Here is a 21,436-nt window from a genome sequence, read left to right as displayed (position 1 = left end):
TCTAATTCAAGATGGCGCCCAATATGGCGAGAGAGGAGAATTTGAACCTGTTAAAAACAAATGATATTTAACTTTTGTCACCAACGTTCCTTTGGATACTTGCGGGTAACACTGACCTACCAAAATAAACAAACTTCTGGGGTTTCTGGGGGCAATTCTTCTCGGCCCAGTCCAAATAGAGTTGAGACGGCGCAGTCATTTTTGTAAAGTTTTGTCAATGAAATCAATGTAAAGTTATTTGGAGCCATTTTCACTTACTTTGAACTTTCAAGACATTTCTTTCATAAGTAAACCCCTGAAATTCTAAGTTGAACTTAGAACTGAATTTTATTTTATTTTATTTTCCTATGTATTAAATTTTGCTTTATTTTGACGGTTTACATACACTCAACCCCCGGTGGTTGATCACTTTTTCGTTTGACACTTTTTTAGTTTGTACCCCGTTGGTTGGTCAAAGTCAAACTAAAAAGTGACGAACTGTCACTTTTTACACAGCGCTCACGCACACTATCAAAATAAACGTTTTGTAGTGTGTGTGAACTCCGTGTAAAAGGGGTGTCAAACTAAAACGTGACCCCGTTCGTTTGACAACAGTTGGTGTCAAACCATCGGGGTTTGAGTGTATCAGAGATTTTTAAAACAAAGACAATTAACACTACTGCTTTTCAAACTTTGAAGTTTTCAACACATTCAACATGAATTTTAATGCTTAGGTAATGTTATAGTTCACAGTGCGTAATTGGAGCCTAACATGTCAAAAGGGCACATAACTTTTGTAAACAATTAGGTTTTACAGCGTGACGTCACGAGCGCACACGCACACACATTTTTACTTAGACACACGTGCAAAAAATGTAAACAGTGCAGCCGAACTGTCAAATTTCTAACCTAAAAATCGAGTCGGCGTAAAACCTAATAGTGTATCCCTTTTACTCAAATGGAGCCTAACATTTCAAAAGGGCACATAACTTTTGTAAACAATAGTGTATCCCTTTCACTCAAATGACAGTTTACGTAAGATGTGAAAGGGACACACTCTTGTTTACAAAAGTTATGTGCCCTAATGAAATGGCAAGCACGAATTAAGGATTAAAATAGGTTTTTTTTATATTATTATAATGCCTTTTTAAAATATGTTCTACCACAACAAGATTGATCTCGGCTGCGACGTTCTGGGGTTTCGTATACGTTTACATAGATATAAAATAACAATTAAACATACAAACAAACCGGATTAATTAGTTTTCCAAAAGCAAATTGATCAACGATTCATTACCCATTTCCAAAGCATAGTCCAGCGGCGTTCTTCCGGTCAAGTCAACCAGATCGGTGACCAGGTTGAGTTTCTCACCCGAATGTTGATTGTACACGTTTTGACACTTTAGAACGAACTTTATCGATTTTTCCAAGCCCAGCGTGGTCCCCACGTGCAGAGGAGTGTAGCCCTCGTCCGCCGTTCGAGCTGTCAGCAATCGTTTCATTTTTTCAATACTTTCTAATGAAAGAGTTTCATTTAGAGATGCGTCAATTTCATACTCTACGACTAATGTGCTAAACTCAGGATCCGAGAATAGAAGCGTAAAATGCAATGCAGGAATACCTGCCTCTCCTAAATGTTTAAGAAGTCCAACGATCTTCTGCGATCTTGCATAATCGAACACCACCTTCAACCACTCGAGACTTTTGCTCTCCATAGCCACGTGTACCGGATTAGCTCCATTCTTGTCCGACAAGAACAAATCCACGCCGTACGGCAGCATCATTTGGATCACATCCACGTTGCAACGTACCGCCGAGTAGTGCACCGTCGTCTGGCCACGATTGTCCGGAATGTTGATCGCTCCGGGATCACGCTCCAACAGCAGTTTCAATATCGCCATATGAGGACCTGCCAGGGCATAGATCACGGGCACTCTTTCAATCGCGTCCTTAGCTCGTAGATCGACTTTGCAGTGATCGATTAGAAATCGAACCACTTCTAGTTTGCACGTCATCGCCGCCAGGTGAAGCGGTCGAAATCCTAACCCGTTGGGAAGTTCAGCCGCTGGTGTTCCGTCCGGAGATCGAAGATCCTGGTCGACGCAGAGCTTCAAGAGGTACATGGCCTTTTCAGCATCTTTGTCGGTTAAGGCCAAGTGCAGTGGGGTCTGTCCGACTGTATTGATAGCTAACGGATTGCCTCCGTGTGAGATTAGTAGTTTAACTATGTCAAGACGATCTGCTCCGTAGCAGTTATGCAGTGGAGTTTCTCCGTCGGAGGATCCAAAATTCACCAGAGCTTTCAAAGGGTTGGTTTGTTGCGAATCAACTGTTTGTAGAAGGTAAGCTGATTCACCACAGATAATGAAGAAATTCTTTTGAAATGATCCGTAGATGTTACAGTTGAGATTCTTCAAACGATCCAATATTAGCTTGAAGCACGTTTCACCGAGATTCGTTTTATCTAAGTCATTCTCACAGGTCTCGTGAATTGACATTGGCATAATTTCTGAGAATAAATCACTATCCATGAACACTCTGAACATTCCATTGACATTAAATTCATCTGATTCATTTTTTAATGTTATCTGTATACTTGATCCAACGCACTTTTGATTTGAACAGTTCTTCAGCGTAGCCAACAGCTTATCACATTCTGGTAGAAGAAATCGCTTTTCAAGCATGTCCTCGCAGAAATAAGAATTGATCTGTCTGCGATTTGTATAAACAGTTATGCTTCGCAGGTATGAATTTCCAAATTTCCGAACCGCAACGCATCTATCCACGAGCTTTGTGAGCAGCGTTAGGTTTCCTTTCAGCACTGCAACAGCAATGCTTGTTTCACGACCCGGATCTCCATTAGGTTCCTCAAGATAAGCCATCGTTTTCCAACGGGTCAGTAGTTCACCAACGTCACGAAGGACTGGATCTGCCAAAGATTTGTTCGATGCAGAAGCTAAATCCAGCTCTCGTATGATCGCATCAATCATAATTGTATTATCACGTTGAATTGCATTCTGTAAAATTCTACCTGTGTTCAGCAGTGAGAAACCGAACCTTCCAAGACAACGAACCAGCTTCGGTGAGTTATGCTGCATGGCACATTGAACGGGATGCTTGAGGTTGGTATTACTAAGGTAGAGATTCTGATCTATGTCTTGCATCATTTTTATCATCTTCTGGTTGTTTATGTTGATAGCTAGTTGAAACGCAGTGTTTAGATTCTGTGTAGAATGGACATTGATCCAGTTTGGCGATGCTCCCATATCGAGAAGGAGTTTCACAACCTTTTTGTGATTCCTATTGATAGCATGATGCAATGCAAAGTTTCCGTTCATCTTAAATTCATCGGAAAAATAGTTCACATCTGGTATAGATGATAGGTACTCTACAATGGAGTAATGATTTAGGTAAGCCGCCAATCCAAGTGAAGAATTCAGATGTTCAGCACGGAGATTCCTGTGCGAATCATTGTAGAATTTATCTATCAAGAACTTAAAGGCAGTGAGATTGTTCGAACGAACTGCTGTATTAACATACGCTTGAGAAGCAAGCAACTCCTCACTGAATCCGGCAAACAAGCGCACCAAACTGTCATTCATGTGACAAACAATCCCCGACTGTTGATTGGTGCTGGATACCGCAGCATTTTTAGACAACAGCAGCTGGACACACTCCGAACATCCGTAATCGATGGCGTAATCCAAAGGTGTGCGCTCTTTCCTATCAGCAGCATTAACATCGATGTCCGGCATGATTTCAAGCAAGAGTGAAACTCTTTCCCGATTTCCAGCTTGAATCAGACGATGCAGTACGGTTCTTCCCAGAGCATCCCTCTCATTCCAATCGGACATTTCTGTTAGCAAATAATCCACAATGAGATTCCAGGAGAAAAACTCTTGAGGTAGCTTGGAATTTCGAACCGGTTGGGATTGCTTGAATAGATTGAATGCTTCTTCGTAATTTCCAAGCTGCAGTGCATACCAAACTCTATATCCCAGAGTAGTTATCTTTGAAGTGTTCTCAGATACTTTTGCGGCGAAAAATGCAAATAGCTTTTGAAAATTTTCCAGATTCGGATTGACGAACTCAATGCTGGTCATGTCCGAACTAAGTGGTTGAACTGTACCAACTGTTCCACAGTGACGTCCAAATAGATCTGCTGATTCAATTGATTTCCACCCACCAGATTGTATGCTTTCCACTAGGGACACCTGCTCCAAAGTCCAACTCAATACAATATTCTCGTTAGGGAATGTGAACTCATTGAATTTTGGTTTTACGGTTTTTTTGAACAACCTCATATTTGATTCAATGAAAACCAAAGCATTCACAGCTATCTTCACACGCGAGCTATCCGTTAGCACATTGTACGAGATGGAATCGTGTGCCAGGAAGTTTCGATAATTTCTTCCATAAATCAGTGGAATCCGATGCTTTAGAAGCTGGAAATTGTCACCGTAGTAACCAACCGTAATTAGCATCTCACACAATTCAAGCTGGCATAGTTCCAGCGCCATCAGAACATGATTCGGAATACTGCGCACCTTTGTTGCAAGATCCTCAATAGATAAAATTCCAACACCGTCGAGAATGGATCTTATAGCCTCAATTCGTTTGTCGAAAATGTCCTGAAGATGTTGCTCATCGCGAGATCTCATCACCTTAAGGGCTTCTTCATTCAGGGGTAGTTTATTTGATTTGAAGAATTTTCTGATAGCCATAAACTTGTTATCAATAAAGAAGATATCTTCGTAGTACTTAACAAGCTGTTTGTGAAAATGTTCGACCGTTTCCTTGGTAGGATCGCTTACTCCAAGGTCTAGTAAAATCCCTCGAGTGTTTTCAATACATTCTTCGTCTTTGATCGCCACCAGCTTGCGTTCGATGTTGGCCAACACTCCTGACAAAACCGTTCCATCCATATTAAGAAGCTTGGTGTTGCGAGGATGCAGCGCGCTGAGGGTTACGTGATTTTCCATCCATTGATTATAAATAATCTGGTAGACTTCTTTCTGCTCCGACAACGACAAATTCCAATCAATGATATGATGAATCTTGGAGATCGATGCCTTTGCTAAACAAGCGTCTTTGATGTCCAGGAAGTTGAAATGCCAATTCCGCAATAAGCTTTTTCTTAGAATGTTAATCACACCGGTTTTTCGCTGCAAATCTTCTAGCAAGAACTTAACACTCTCTTGATCTTCAACTGTATGGATTTCAGTTGCGTTTATAGTTTGTTCCATTTCTTTAAACTTTCTCATAATCTTGTCGAAAAATTGCATTTGACCGACTTCAGGCAGTGTTAAAATTGAAACATATTGCAATAACGATTGAAGCTCAGCAGTATCTCTGCATCTTCGCATTGTTCCGAGAAGGGTTCGACTGACATTCAGCAAAGAACAAATGAATATTATTGCGAATATCATCCCGGTGTACTCGCTGTGGGTGGCAATCGCATGGAACAGGTTGGCCTCGGTAGAGTTCGATAGGAACCGTTTCGCCAGCGGGTATTTGTGTGAGAAAAATTCCCGAAAATACTTGTTGGTGTCCGGGAAAAGCGCAGTCAGCATGGTGTTGAGGATTTTTCCGACTACTTTGGGCACATTTGGGGAGTTTTTGGTGCTTTTGATTGATTCCCCTATCACTTGAATCAATCGCTTGACTGCTGGCACCGTTAGGTAGTTTGAATCATTGCACTTGCGACATTCGGCTATTGCTTCGATATGAAACAGACACTTTTGTATTGAATAGAGCTGTTTGGCTCGGAAATAGTTGCGTTTAAGGTTGTGTAACACTGATCCGTCTCTACTGCTCATGTTCACCGAAACTTGACTAATTTCACTTGATATAATCTCACTTACACAAATTTTTGGATCCACTTTTTTCTTAAGACCACTTATCAGTCTATTCATGATATTTTCCTGGAGATTCATCGAAGTATTCATGTGAGTCCAAGTCTTGTACAGCTCTTCTTTCGATGACACTTCAGCTTTGGGAACCGCACTCACTAATGTGTTCATGTGTTCATTCAGCTTATCTAGGTAAGCTTTCACGTGTTTCAGCTGCCGACAGATTGTCTCCAAGTACTGCATCACGTTTACCTTATTGATAAGAAACTTGAACAATTCGTACTCGGTACCACACTCAAAAATTGACACCAAAATTGCTAGACAAAACGTAGCTTCCATAACTGGTAGGTGCTTCAAGAATCGCTTGTCCTTTACAAAGAAGAGATGGTTGTGAATCGCCTTGATCCTGAACAGAAATTCGTTGTCAACGTTGGCATAGTTTCGATCGCCGAATCTCTTCTTCAACACCTGCCAATGTTCCTCGATCGCTGCAAAGTGCGTTCGCCACTCGTTTGGATCCTTCACTCCCCCAACATCCCCGTACAAATTGTTATGGGCGAAATGTGCCAGCTGATACTGCACAAACACTTCCATTTCCATCGTGATCGGAACCCGCCTCGCGTTCAACTCGATCATCGCGTTCGACACTCTGCGAAAGTTCTGCTCCCCATCGAAGCTCTTGCACTCCAGAAACAGCTTGTACACCAGCACCGAACCACGCCTTATCATGACGTAGAAGCTGCGTTCATCCGACAGGTTCACCAACTCAGCGGTTACCATCAGCTTGGCGAGTTCACGATCACCCAGCTGCGTGAGAACCACCTCCGTCGCTGTTTTGCCGTACGCATCGCGTTGATCGCACTCTACCAGGCTGGATTCGATGAGAAATTTCACAATTTCGGACTTTTTCTCGTGCTGCAGTTTGATCGCCTTGTGAAGAAGTGACACTTGGTTGCACTCTTCAAGTAACAGTGGGTTTATGGATGCTCCAGGATCCATACTTTGCAGTATGGCTTGTACGATATCTTGGTCCATAGTTGAGGGCGATAAACAAAACAAACCAGTCGGAGAGGCGTACTAAAGTGAACTGAGAAACTGAAGTGGGCATGCGAATCTCTCTGAGTTCGTGGTTTAGTGAGCACAGTTGAGAATATTATGAAAAATTATGAATTTTTACTGTTTTTCTGAAATCAACAAGATTTCTTAAATTGATCAACTTTCTTTCATCCACACAACACAATAAAAAAAGTGTTTTTTTTTCTGCAAGAAGAGCAATATTTTTATTTACGAATTTGCGAAAAGAAAAAGGAACAGACGAAAGAGATCGGCGCGGGGAATCACACAGCTAGTCTGCAATTACAGTGACTCACGTTGTTGATCGTGGTTTTCGCTGAATTCGAGGGGACATTGATTATTTATATCACCAATTTTAAATAATTTCAAATCGGTTATCATTATTGAGACTGACGATTGCATGGTTAAACTTTACTTTAAATACTATCGAAAAAATAAAACATAGCTTTTTTTTCAAGTGTCCATAACATTGCTTAACCTTAACCAATCTCCACCAAATGTTGACTCTCGTTATGCCAATATAATAAAAAGTGCTTTGAGTTAACACAAGTGAGGTATGGTTTCTTCTTCAATCCTGTTTTTGAAGACACAGATATTGAATTAATTATTGCTCATAAAACCATTCTTCTGAAAAAGAACAACACTTCAAACGATGGCTCTCCTTCAAATGGCACATGCAAAATTTAGCCTCAATAAAACCGGTAATTTATCGTGGTTAAATGTTTGTACTTGTCGAGATTGCGATCTTGGGAACACGACCAACCCAACCAACCTTCTCCTGGTGTACCACGTGCCAAGCTCTACTGGTTGCTGTATCCCAAAGATAACACACACACACACACAACCCTCATCCCTTTCATCGTCCTCCAGGCCGAAAGGACGTTCACCACTTTTCGTAAAACGACGACGACTACGACAGTTTCCGGCAAACAACCCGCGCGCGCTCACTCACTTCTGGAATATGGCTTCATAAGACCATCATCGTCGAAAAGGACGAGGACACTACTCCGAGGAGCATCCTGCAGGATTTTGAGCTTTAATAAAGTCATACTTTTTATCCCCACCATTAACAGACAAGTTGATGCATGCAGACACATTTCTACTCACAGTTCAAGTCGCGTCAGTTCAAGTCAGACCAAGTCAAGTCAGGCCAGCCAGCCAGCGAGAGTGTTTGATGTGAAATTTTTATGACGAAAGATGATTGATGTTTCTCACAGGAGATAAGGTCGCACCCAAGAAGAGTGCACTGCAGGTGTGCGCACACAACACCCACATGCATGAAGAAAGGTAACTACATTCCTTTTTGAAGGTGCTCTCTGAAAAGTAGCAACTTTTCAGCGTGGAAAATCTGCTTTTCCGAATGAAAGCGACCCCGTCTTCAAAGGGCTTTCGGTTGGCGCTGTAAGTAAAACCAGGAGGCACTCTACAGTTTGTGTGCAGGCTAAAGGTGGTGTACTGTGAGGCCAATATAGTTGCTCAAGTGGCAGAATGTGTGACTTTTGAAGTCGTTTTAAATGGTTGCATGAGCGACAATTTTACACACAAACTTTAGACTATTTTGATAACATCATTTCATTTGTGCATTTGATTCAAAGCCAATCAAATACAAGTGAAAATTCAATGATTTAATTTGACAAACTTGTTTCCGCATGCTTTTTTTTAATGTCAAAAAATCAAACCATCCACATTAACGACCCCCGGGTCTTTTGTGGTCTCTATTGCAAGTTTCTGCTCGATTTTTAGACTAAAATAATCGAGTATTTTAGAAATAGCAATGATTTAAAGAAAACAAACAAATTTGTAAATTAAAACAATTAAAAAAATCAGAAAAACAGAAATTTTGAAATGTTTATTTTTTCAAATTCATTGAAATTTTGAAAATGAAAAATTTATTATAAATAAAAAAAAATTATTGGTTTTTGAAATTATTATCTATTATTATTAGTTTAATAGGAAACACTTTACCATTTTTTGAAATTATTATTTCTTTTTAAAAATTATGAATTCCACATAAAAATTACGAGTCTGATAATTCTTATAATAAAAAGCAATAAACGTTTCTAAGACGAAACATTTAATTTTAATAAATTTTCAAAATTAAAAATCTGAGTATTTTCAAAATACAAAGCACGAAAAAATAAATCTTTCAAAATAAAATAAAGAACAACCCCAAAAATTTTTTTTTAAGTTATAGGAACACAAAGTTCAATTAATAAAAAAAAATTGTATCAAAAAAACAACAATTATACAATTCTTAGTTCTAGAAATTATTAAAATGAAACAAAGCAGAGCATTTAAAAAATTTAGTATTTATTTAAGAAATACAATTAATAAAGATAAATACAAAAGCGAAGTAAAATAAATTTAAAAATAAACAAAAATTGAAAATATTTTTTTTCATTTTTTAATTTTCTGGTTATGAAAAATTCATTGAAATTTGACATTTAGATTTTTTTAAGTTTTTGAAATCATTATTACTTTTTAAAAATTATGAGATTCTTAAAAAAATAAAAAATCTGAAAATTCTTATGATTTCTTAAGAGCGAGTTTTTCACCAATGTGTAACAGGTCGTATCGAGGTGCTCCGATGAAACTTTCAGCGATTGTTTGTCTATACATGAGATGAACTCATGCCAAATATGAGCCCTCTACGACAAAGGGAAGTGGGGTAAAACGGGCTTCGAAGTTTGAGGTCGAAAAAACATAAAAAATTTAAAATTGCTCGCATTTCCGTAAAACTTCATCAATTCCAACTCTCTTAGATGCATTCGAAAGGTCTTTTGAAGCACTTCAAAATGTGCCATAGACATCCAGGATTGGTTAGACTTTTACTCTTAGCTTTTTCAAATTAATGTCAAAAATGGATTTTTTTAAAACCTTGATATCTTTTTGCAACAGCCACCAACACCCATACTCCCGAAGGTCAAAAGATAGGTAATTTCATGCACTATAAGCCTACGGTATTAACTTTTTGGCCAATCGCAGTTTTTCTCATAGTTTTTCAATTTTTCTAGAACAAACATTTTACGACGTTAGTTTTTGCCCTGTAGGCCAAGAAGACGGCTTTTTTTGGTCTCAATTTTGTCATATTCGGAATCCTCGGACAATTTCACGTAAGTAAGAAGTATTGGAGTTGTAAATTTGATTGAAAAAATTGCCATTTAGAATGAATTAAAATATTTTTTAACAATTTGTTTTATTGGGGGTAAAACAAGTTTTCGCCTACTTCATACAGCATTTGACGTATTGATCACAGGGTAAATAAGATCTATGTTTTATGTAATTATTGTTTAAATCAAATTTATAACTCCAATACTACTAACTTACGTGAAATTGTCCGAGGATTCCGAATATGACAAAATTGAGACCAAAAAGGCCTACAGGGCAAAAACTAACGTTGTAAAATGTTTGTTCTAGAAAAATTGAAAAACTATGAGAAAAACTGCGATTGGCCAAAAAGTTAATACCGTAGGCTTATAGTGCATGAAATTACCTATCTTTTGACCTACGGGAGTATGGGTGTTGGAGGCTGTTGCAAAAAGATATTAAGGTTTTAAAAAAAATCCATTTTTGACAGTAATTTGCAAAAGCTAAGAGAAAAAGTCAAACCAATCCTGGATGTCTATAAAGTGAAGTGAAGTGCTTCAAAAGACCTTTCGAATGCATCTAAGAGAGTTGGAATTGATGAATTTTTACGGAAATGCGAGCAATTTTAAGATTTTTTTTATGTTTTTTCGACTTCAAACTTCGAAGCCCGTTTTACCCCCCAAAAAAATAAAAAAAAGTATAAAAATTTAAATTACGAGCCATTGTTTCAACATTTTAATGAAAAAGGGGGTTTAAAATGCATTAAACACATGTCCAGTTGTTTTACAATCATTAGTTTCCAACAAAATATCTAAGTATTGACGAAAATTATATTTTTTGCGATTTTTTTTTTGCGTTGCTGAACATTGGAATTTCATAAAAATTCAAGACATTTTTTAACAAGCCCAAACATGCTAAATATGATTATCAATGCAGAAAAATGCATTTTAGGTTGTTTTCAGTTGGTTAGACTAATATTTTTATGGAAATTTTGAAGTTTTTTGGGAAAATATTTTGTTTGCCCCCTGATTTTTCAGATCAATTTTGAAGGGGGCGACATAAACTTTGAAAAATATTTGCAACGGCTTCAAGTAAATAAAAAAAACATAAATTTTGAAATATTATTTTTATTCAGATTCTTTAATTTTTTGATTATTGTAAATTCATTGAAATTTGATTTAAAAAAACAGTCTGAAAATTCTTATGATTTCTAAAAAACATTAAAACAATCTCAGAAAATACATTTTTATTTTAAAATTTCAAAGATTTTCAAAATTATAGGAACATTGAATTCAATAAAAAAATTGTTTGCATTAAATTTAAAAAAATAAAAATCAAGAAATTCATTAATTCAATGTTTTAGAAAAAATGAAATGAAACAAGGCAGAGCATTTATGAAACCTAGTATTCATTTAAGAAATAAAATTAATTCAGAAAAAAATACAACTTATGTTTGAAAGTGAAGTAAAAAAAATTTAAAATATCATACATTTTAAATATTTATTTTTTTCAAATTCTTAAATTTTTTGACTATTGTAAATTCATGGAAATTTGATAATTTTTTTTTTGTTTTTTTATCTTTATTGCGTTGTATATTATGAGAACCCTAAAAAAAATAACAGTCTGCAAATTTTCATGATTGCCAAATTCAATAAAAAACAAAATAAATATTTCAATGACAAAAAATCTATTTTTTATGAATTTTTAAAATTGAAAAAAGCAAAGGATAGAAAAAACTACAAGGAATCCAAAAACACAAAGAAAAACATATATCAATCAGCAATTCAAAGAAAAAATATATTTTGAAAATTTAAACATTCATTTTATTTGTACACTTTTTTAAATCATAATATATAACACAATTCCTGATACATTTTTTTTAAATTTTAATATCTTTAATATCTGAATTTTTCTTACTTTTTTCAAATCAGATTTTTTTTTATTTTTTTAGGTAAATAATTTTGTAATTTTTTGAGTTTTTGAAAACAAGCTTCGATTTTATATCGAGATTTTCTCGATCGTCAGTCGTAATTTGTAACCAATCGGTAAAAAACGATCGAATGATTCCAATCTAGTATCGTGAAATTAGGACATATTGTTGACAAATTTCGCTCGAGTGTAATAATTATAATGACAGCCTTTTAAAATTTAAACTCATAAAAAACAAATGTCTGTCATCAGGTATGCTATCATTTTTTAACTAGCGATATCTCGAATTTGTTTTTCAGTTTTTTTTAAATTTATCTAAATTTATGTGTTAAAACCAAGATTAAAACTTAAAATGCCATTTTTTAACAAGTTTAGTACATTATTAAGACTAAATGAAACGATTAAAAATGGGTAAATTTGTAATATGTAATTTGTAATTTTTCAGATTTTATCTCATAAATAACTACAACTTTGCTGAAGACCCCAATTTGATGAAAAACAAAATCTCGTTGCTAAAATTATTTCAAAATTATTTTATGAACATTTTCTTTCAAGTTTAATCAAGTCAAGGAAGGAACTGCAGATTCACTTCCTAACATGGAAGTCCAAAAACTTTATTCAATCCAAAAAATCTTCCCAAACCATAATGACACCGTTAGTGGTTAAAATAACACCCCCACATTCCCCCTACCCAGACGTGCTTAACCAATTCAATTAATTTGGTGTGTAATTAATTGCTAATTGAAATAAAATTCAATTTTCAGGTTCATTGCGGTTTTGCATAAATCAGGACCACGACGCGTGGAAACACGCTCGTTTTGCTCAGATTCTCTTCTGGCCCACCCCCTCATCCTCCCAAAAAAGGGTGGTTAAACACATGTGACTTGTCCTCCCACCCCCACCACCACCATTTTGGAGGGGATTTTTTTTTGTTGTCACGGTGTGTGAGTGCAGCAGTTGTAACTGTTTTTTTTACTCGTGTCTGCTGCGAATGTGTCGGTTTCAAAATGGTATGCAAATTCAGTGGCAGGAATTTTAATTGAAACGACACTTTATTAGCACTGTTACACGTTGCTGGTTAAAATAACTCGGCAGGGTGGGACGCTGGAATGTTTTGATTGTTTTTCAGGGTGAAATTTGTATTTATTTAAAAAAAGAAACTCCTAACAGCAATCAATTTCCACAATCACCTCAATTGATGCGCGCAAATTGTGGAAACCCATTCGCCTCGTTCTATTTGGCATTACAATAATTCAATTTGTTATCCTCTGTTGGTTGTGCGAACATGATGTTTTTTCCAGGGTGCGCCAGGTGCTTTGCCCAAAGTTCCACACTAATAGCCTTCCTTACCCGTTTTTTTCTGTTGCTGTTGTTGCCCACCCTGCCGAAACTGATCCGGGATCCAAAACCAATTCCGCACCTGAATTGATACGTAGATAGCAGTACAGAAAAGGTACACATCGATAGATTTCATCCAATCTATGGGAAGGTGCGGGGAGTACCCAACAAGATAAAGTGATGAATCACACAAAGAACCTCCCTCACCTCTTCTTCTCTGAACCAAGCGTGGGAGGGGAAAACGAATCGAGTTGCTCAAATTGAAAATTTCCACAATAAATCCAGTGAGCCGAAGTGAGGGGCGCGCGCGTAGTTTGGCGCCATAAATCACTCAAATGCGCAAACCCGATCATCGAAATCGGGGCATTAATTCGGACATTTTATGCCCCCCTCTCCCCCTTGCCCATTTTTTCATATTTATATCCATTGTGACGCAGTGATATATCACTAGAATATCGCATAAAAATCGTACATTTTTCCAGAGAAAAGAGGTTTTGCGTCCCGGAAAACGTAGCCAGGATGAAAGCAATGTATCAAATTAGACATTTCTTCGACCATCATCACCTTGGTTTTGGGTGGTCTTGTAGGGTAGGTTTTCTTCTGAAGGGACTTTTTTTATTTAATTTGCATTATATAATGTGATGAATTTCCGAAAAAAAACTATTTTTTATTTACGTTTTTTTAGGTTTCTTTTGAGCCACAGTGCGCGATTGTGCAAAATCTGGTGCAGTTGTGTTTTTTTTTTGAATATAGCAAAATTATGGACAAAATAATAATTTAAAAAATATCAAAATCATAACTCCTAAACAAATATTGCACCATCATGCACTATGCCTCAAAAGATGCCTTTTACAGAACAGTCCAGACTCGATCATCCGAAGGCCTCGGAAAAATTTCACTTCGGATAACGGAAATTTCGGATAATCGAATCACGGAATTTTTTATTTTTTTCGCTTTCTTATTTTATGACTCATAAACTACGCTAAAGTGGTTTAGAATTTTGAAATCCAAAATGGCTGTGACGAAATGTTGAAAAAATTCATTATATTATTTAACTATTCAAATTTGACTAAAATGGGGTCGTAGAACTCGAATTTGATGTTAAAAACAAGAAAAAAAACAAAAAAAAATAACTTTTTGTACATGGTTCGATAATTCGGAGTCCCATACTAAACCTTCGGATAATCGAACTTCAGATTATCGAAACTTCGGATAATCGAGTCTGGACTTTACCCTAAAAAAAAAAAAAAAAAGGGAAAATTTAAAATACGTATTTTTGGAATGGACAATTGTCCACGAGGGGGGGGGGTGTGAGATTACCAAAAAAAAGTGTCCACGTGGTTTGTGGATGGTCCCAATTCAACTTTAAGTAAGAAAAAGTTAAATAAAAAATTTGATTATTTTTCCGTACGCTTATTTCTGCGAAAAGTCCCAATCATATAACCTACAACTTTGCCGAAGACACCATTTCGATTAGAGAATCCCTTCTCAATAATCAGGATAACAATACCCATTTTGAATTAAATTTTCAAGATTGACTTGAATGGAAAAAAACTAATGGTGCAGCATTAATTTCGAAACAAAAAGTATCACAAAATGCGATATATATTCTTACAGTTAAAATAGAAAAATAACGATGAATTTAGGAAAAATTTTTTTAAATTTTTACGATGTTACGTTCACAATTAAAAATTTGATAAAATATTTGAACAAGTTTTAGGCCGATGCAAATATTTTTTTAAGTTCCTCGACTCTGACCAAAGTCGAGGGGGGGGCAAAAAAATAAAAAAGTATACAAATTGAAATTACGAGCAATGGTTTCAATATTTTAATGAAAAAAGTGTTTAAAAATGCATTATACACCTGTCCAGTTGTTTTGCCATCATTTATTTCCAAATTATCCAAGTATTGACAAACATTTTATTTTTTGCGAAAAATATTTTTTTTGCGGTGCTGTATATTGGAATTTTATAAAAATTCAAAACATTTTCAAACAAGCCCAAACATGCTAAATATTACTATCAATGCAGAAAAATGCATTTTAGAATGTTTTCAGTTGATTCAACTTCTATTTTCATGAAAATTTTGAAGTTTTTTGGAAAAATATTTTTTTTGCCCCCTGATTTTTCAGACCAATTTTGAAGGGGGGCGACAAAATATTTGCAACGGCCTTATTTGATAAAAAATACGTAAAAAGTGCATTCTCAATAGTTAGAAAATAATTTTACACATTATTTCAATTTTGGTCAAATAACTTTTAAAAAAAAAATATTTTTCTTCTTTCAACGATAAAATATCATCGCCAATATTTAACGTGATTGTAAAATTGCTTATTAATTTTTTACATTGAAAAAAATATGATTAAGAGTGAAATATTTAAAGCTGACTTATAACAGGCATTTTTTTTTATTTTTTTTATCAACTTATTTGATTTGTTATACATTTTTTTCTGATTCGCTTCTATTATATCAATTTTACATTTCATTGAATTCCAAATTAAAACAAGATTAAACAGTCTTGTGTATTGAAAATGATTATGAATTTTCTTCCAAATTAAATATTCTTAAAAGTTTTCAAAAATTCAAATTTAAAATTTCCACGGATACCATTAATCCAAATCATCATATTTTGTGAAAATTTCACGGGGCTCACAAAAAAGAACTATTCCTATTGAAGCCTTAAAAAAGGCTTTTGATTTAAGATTTAAGATCAAAAATAATATTATGACGCAAAAACAATTTTATCTTTTTTTGTAACTCAAATTGTCATTACAGGGAACGAAAATTTGCTATTATTTAGTAAGTTCTCAAAGGCAAGCTGATAAAATACTTTCGATCCAACGGTCCCTGTAATATCGTATCTTAGAAAGTCGAATGCATCTCATTAATATTGTACTGATTGTTACTTTTACAATAACGTTTGCTATTATTTGATCATTGAAAATAATATGATTCATTAAAAGAATCGGTGCAATCTTAAAAAAATAATCATTAAATACGGGAAATAATCCCTTTCACAGCCTATTTCCAATATAGGCTTTTCAGAACATTTTTCATGAATTTCATATAGTGTTTTTAACTATGTCAAAGTAATAAATAGCCCAAATAAAAGTGTGGAAGCAACTCTCTATTGTTGATGTATCTGAAAATGTTGTTTGAATAGCGGCAATCTGCAAAAGTTACGAAAATAACTCGAAGAGCTAAGTGTGTGTGCATGTGCGTTAAGTCAAAAATGTTTCAAAATGTGCATAAAACTTAGCAAACAAAAAGTCAAAATTCATAGAAATCAAAATTGTTCTTGGTATCGTAGAAGGAAAACAACATTCTTTACTTGAATCATCAAACCCTTTGCATATTGTGATAACTTGATAACTTTGATTGTACTTGAATGATTCTTATTTACTGAAAAGCAAATCATTTCATTCGTTTTTAAGTAAATGTTTGAACAATTTTGTTTGTGGGTAATTCTCCGCCAACTCACACAGCAGTTGCCCCGACCCCTCTTCGATTTGCGTGAAACTTTGTCCTAAGGGATAACTTTTGTCCCTGATCACGAATCCGAGGTCCATTTTTTGATATCTCGTGACGGAGGGGCGGTACGACCCCTTCCATTTTTGAACATGCGAAAAAAGAGGTGTTTTTCAATAATTTGCAGCCTGAAACGGTGATGAGATAGAAATTTGGTGTCAAAGGGAACATTTTCAAAACTTTTTTTCGTAAAATCGCGATAACTCGTGATGTTTATAAGCAAACCCCTTATGTCTATATATCAAAATTTTTGTAATTGTCTGCTCTACAACTTTGTAGAACATTGTTACACTCTAAAAAACCCTGCAAAGTTAGAAAAAACACGAAATTTTAAAAAGAAAAATTTTGTTTCAAATGAAAAAATGACCCTTCTGGGTCAATGTAGATTCGAAAAGTACAATTAATTTCCCATAAAATGACATGTTCCAAAATTTTTTACAGTCGAGTAACGTAAAATGGGAGAATTTTTAAAACTTTATTAGTGTTTTTTTCGATGAAAAATACGTTTTTTGGAATTCTGAGTACGCCATCAAATCGGGATTCATGATCAGGGACAAAAGTTACCCCTTAGGACAAAGTTTCACGCAAATCGAAGAGGGGTCGGGGCAACTTTTCCCGATTTCGTGTGAGTTGGTAGAAAATTACCCTTGTATGTTTAATGTTGTATCGTTAACAAATTTATGACTGTCACCCTTTTCAATTGATTATAATTTTCATAGAAAGGCATTGCGGGTAAAATATTTGTTGATTTTTATTTTTATTTTAAACATTTATTTTTACGGAATTTGACGCAAATTTTCAAATTTGACGAAATTTATGCTGTCCGCGATGTTGTGAAAATTCACTTACACTAATAATATACAAAAGACTTTCAGTTAGACCCTTTCCAGATGTTAAACTTAATTCATCTAATAGTTTTAAAGTGGTGATATTGTTAAAATACTATCAATTAGAGAGAAACAAAAAAACAAAACTTTCAAGATAAGCCACGCCTTCTTCAGAATCCTATCAACCCGCTAATCACTTTCGCTTCAGTTAGTTCCCGACGCGCATCACGCTCACAACATCGTAGACCAGCGATAAGGATGGCCTCCAACCGAGAGCGTGCGAGCTTCCAAAAAGATGGAGGTTCACGGGTTATCACCTCCTTCGACATGTACACAGAACCATCAGCAACCGCCGCAGTCAGTCCGCCGCACAGAATTTGATCAGTCGACCAAGTCGTAGTTCACGATGCTGCTGCTGTCAAAAAGTTCGCTGGTGAAGTTGCTGGTGCAACGGGTCGGTTCGGCTAACCTGTCAACGGTTGCGTCGCTGGAGAAGTTCAAGAAGATAAACTATGAGAAGATCGGGATTGTGGGGGTGCCGTTCGAGAAGGGTCAGCGCAAGAAGGGCGTTGGGTTGGGACCGAAGGCGATCCGGGAGGCGGGGTTGATCGACAGTATTCAGGAGATTTCGAACAAGTTGGACATCCGGGATTATGGGGACATTCGTTACGAGGCGTTGAACCTGCAGGGCCGGTTGGCGGCGAACATGAAGAAGCTGGAGCACGTGGCCAGTTGCACGCGGTTTTTGTCGGAGCGGGTCACGCAGGTGTTGAACGAGGAACGGTTGTGTTTGACGCTTGGAGGTGATCATGCCATTGCGATCGGATCGATCGATGGGCACTTGAAGCATTGCAGTGATGTGGCGGTGATTTGGGTGGACGCCCATGCGGATTTGAACACGAACTCGACGTCGCCTTCCGGGAATATCCATGGGATGCCGGTGGCGTTGTTGGCGAAGGAGTTGGCGGATTACTGGCCGTATATTCCGGGGATGGACTGGCAGGAGCCGATCATCTCGATCAAGAACATGGTGTACATTGGGCTGCGATCGGTTGATCCGTACGAACGGTTGATCATCGAAAAGTTTGGTATTCATGCGTTCGGCATGCGTGAGGTGGAGCAGTACGGAATCCATGAGGTCATGCGGATGGCGCTGGAGCGGGTAGATCTGGAAGGGAAGAAGAGCCTGCACGTCAGCTATGACATTGATTCGCTGGATGTGCTGGAAGCTCCAAGCACGGGGACCAGTGTACGAGGTGGACTCACTCTTCGGGAAGGAATCTACATCATGGAGGAGGCGTACAACACCGGCAGGTTGGCGGCGGTAGATCTTGTAGAAGTGAATCCCTCCATCGGAACTCCAGACGACGTCCGGAAAACGCTGGATGCGGCCATCCACCTTTTGGTGGCAGCTTGTGGACACAACCGTAGAGGTAATTTCGCCGATACGTTGGATATCGTAGGCAAAAAGAAGTAAAACAATAAAGTGAATGTGCTGAACCAGTTGTAAAACTACTCCACTTCACTTAAGTTCTCCCGCAAACAAGTGTAATTGAATCAAAGTTCCTGCAGGTCGGTTGTTCCCAACTAGATGTGGGAGAGATTAAAAGCCTTAATTAAAAGAACCTCATCTAAACTGGTTTTATTTTGTCAGAAAACACCACAAGAAGACGATGACGATGCCGGTGACAATGAGTGACGTAAAGAGATCTCTTACGTTCCAAATCTTCCCTGGAAAAAACTTATGTTCATTGCAGCACCGAACAAAAAGATTCAACCGTTATCTCTGTGAGCACCCTGCATCGAGCAATCTCCCAAGGATCATTTTCCGGCACGTCTATTGTTATTGCCTCCACCCCCTCGACTCCATTGTTGACTCGCAGGCCACGATGAAGATGTCTTTGTGGTTTCGACCGACCCGACCTTGTCATCTTGGGAAAGGTCTTGTTGAAGCGGGGGAAAAGCGGGACCGGGATGCGGTGACACCAGCTAGGCCAGCTATTATCGTTGACATTAGCGGTCGTGAAGAAGCAGCTCATTACAAGGCGGTTAGCTGTTGTCATAACGATTAATTATCCTGCCATCCTGGGACAGTGGGGATGAGAAAATTAAGTTGAATTAAAAGGTTGAAAGGGGACTCGAATTTATCAAATCTAGCATGAAATATGCCCAATCGAATAAGAATCGCTTGTCTAACCAAGAAAGCAACCTCATTACCGCCGCGGCTATGGCATTTTTCCGAGAGAAATGTTCTGATTTCAGTGCAAACAATGGCTCCTCAAGCCACGATTCTCTGTCTCTGTAAATCCATGTCCATTAACTTGGTGGCGCGAATGACGCCGTTAGGGCAGAAGAGCCAAGCTATTTATCAACGGAAGCGCATCTGTCAGAGCGGTGAGGGCACGCGGTGGGGTAGACGTGAGATTTTTATTACTTAATTATAAATGAGTTCAGAGTTTTAAAAAAGGTAACGGCAATATTGAGTAGGACATTGTCAAGAATTTTGGAGATATTCTGAATTTTTGACGAAAAATTTAAGCCCTGCAAAAAACTTTTTTTTCAGATTTATCAAATTTTATAATTTTGAATTTTTAGGATAAGAATTAGCTCCCGTCCATCGCTTTGAAATTGGCATGCCAATTTTTAATAAAAAAAATAAAAAATATATAAAAATTGAAATTTTAAACCAAGGATATTTGGATGAAAAAAGTGATTTAAAATGCTTTTTACACCAGTCCAGTTTTTTTGCAATAATTAGTTTTCAAAATATCTATGTATTGAAGGATTTTTTTTCACGGGAAACTTTTTGCTGGACTTTACATTGGTATTTCATAAAAATTCAATATATTTTAAAGAAGTTGAAACATGCTAAATATGAATATAAACGCAGGAAAATACATTTGAAATGACTTTACGTTCATTTTTTAAACTTCTTTTTCCAGTAAAATTTAGAAGTTTTTCGAAAAAATATTTTGTTTGCGCCCTGATTTTTCGAGCCGACTTGAAAGGAGAGGGGGGGGATATTTAGAACGGCCTAGTAAAAAATGTACAAAACAGTAAATCTTGGAAACTTACCCCGGAAATTAGTAACTTTCAAATTTACTATAATTATTTAATAAATAAAAATTGTTGGAATTCTAAATATCCAGTAATTCTTCAGCTTGAACTATTACATTTTACTTTTTCGAATTCTTTAAATCAATTAACTTTATAATTTAAGCAGATATTTTCAAATTTAAATTTAAGCTTGAGTTTCATTTTTTGTATTTGAACAAAAAAATATTTCTATGTCTTAAAACAAATTATTCGTTAATGTTACAGATAAGAAAAATTAACCACTGCTATTATCGGCCTATCAGTACTTTTAACTCAAATTACTTTTTTTATAAAGTGTGTTTTTACCATTTCAAATCAATATCTAGCTCAAATAATAGTGATCAAGCAAGTCTTTTTTGTTGATTTCTCTAGCAGTAAAACTGTATCAAAAAATACTTAAATGTAGTAATTCTTTCGCTGAAAAAAAGCTATTGTCAAGTTAAGCAAATGGATTGTTACTGACTCAGAGTATTAATAAAAAAAAATGTTTATAATGAAATGTCCAAATCCAAATCCATAAATTGAAAATCTAAGTTTAAACCCAACTGGAGAGATTTCCAAAACAATTTTAAATTAAAAAAAATGTGAGCTCATAGACCTCCAAAAAGAAACTAAATGAACAATGTAAAATAAAATATACCTTCCAAATTTAAAAATATTTCGATGTTCTTGAATTTTTTTTTGTCAGGCTATTTCAAAATTTCTGCCTAAAATTTCAGACATGTCG

The 21,436-nt window shown here is 36.3% G+C and overlaps 2 protein-coding genes across 2 annotated transcripts; one reads left to right on the top strand and one right to left on the bottom strand.

The window, feature by feature from the left end:
* Positions 1 to 1,219: 1,219 nt before the first annotated feature.
* On the bottom strand, positions 1,220 to 6,900 carry LOC6049528. The gene has a single exon (XM_038256731.1). It carries the CDS (start codon positions 6,864 to 6,866, stop codon positions 1,239 to 1,241), a length of 5,628 nt encoding a protein of 1,875 aa, XP_038112659.1. The 5' UTR covers positions 6,867 to 6,900; the 3' UTR covers positions 1,220 to 1,238.
* A 10,945-nt stretch (positions 6,901 to 17,845) lies between these two features.
* LOC6049529 (arginase, hepatic) lies at positions 17,846 to 19,243 on the top strand. Its single transcript, XM_001866233.2, has one exon. It carries the CDS (start codon positions 18,020 to 18,022, stop codon positions 19,088 to 19,090), a length of 1,071 nt encoding a protein of 356 aa, XP_001866268.2. The 5' UTR covers positions 17,846 to 18,019; the 3' UTR covers positions 19,091 to 19,243.
* The last annotated feature ends 2,193 nt before the right edge of the window (positions 19,244 to 21,436 follow it).

Source organism: Culex quinquefasciatus, chromosome 2, assembly GCF_015732765.1.
Source record: "Culex quinquefasciatus strain JHB chromosome 2, VPISU_Cqui_1.0_pri_paternal, whole genome shotgun sequence".
Taxonomy (NCBI): Eukaryota; Metazoa; Arthropoda; class Insecta; order Diptera; family Culicidae; genus Culex; species Culex quinquefasciatus.
The sequence above is the reverse complement of the archived record's forward strand: the minus strand, read 5'-3'. Positions and strand labels throughout refer to the sequence as shown.

Coding starts and splice junctions, on each gene's coding strand:
- LOC6049528 (XM_038256731.1), bottom strand. CDS start 6,866: ATGGACCAAGATATCGTACAAGCCATACTGCAAAGTATGGATCCTGGA.
- LOC6049529 (XM_001866233.2), top strand. CDS start 18,020: ATGCTGCTGCTGTCAAAAAGTTCGCTGGTGAAGTTGCTGGTGCAACGG.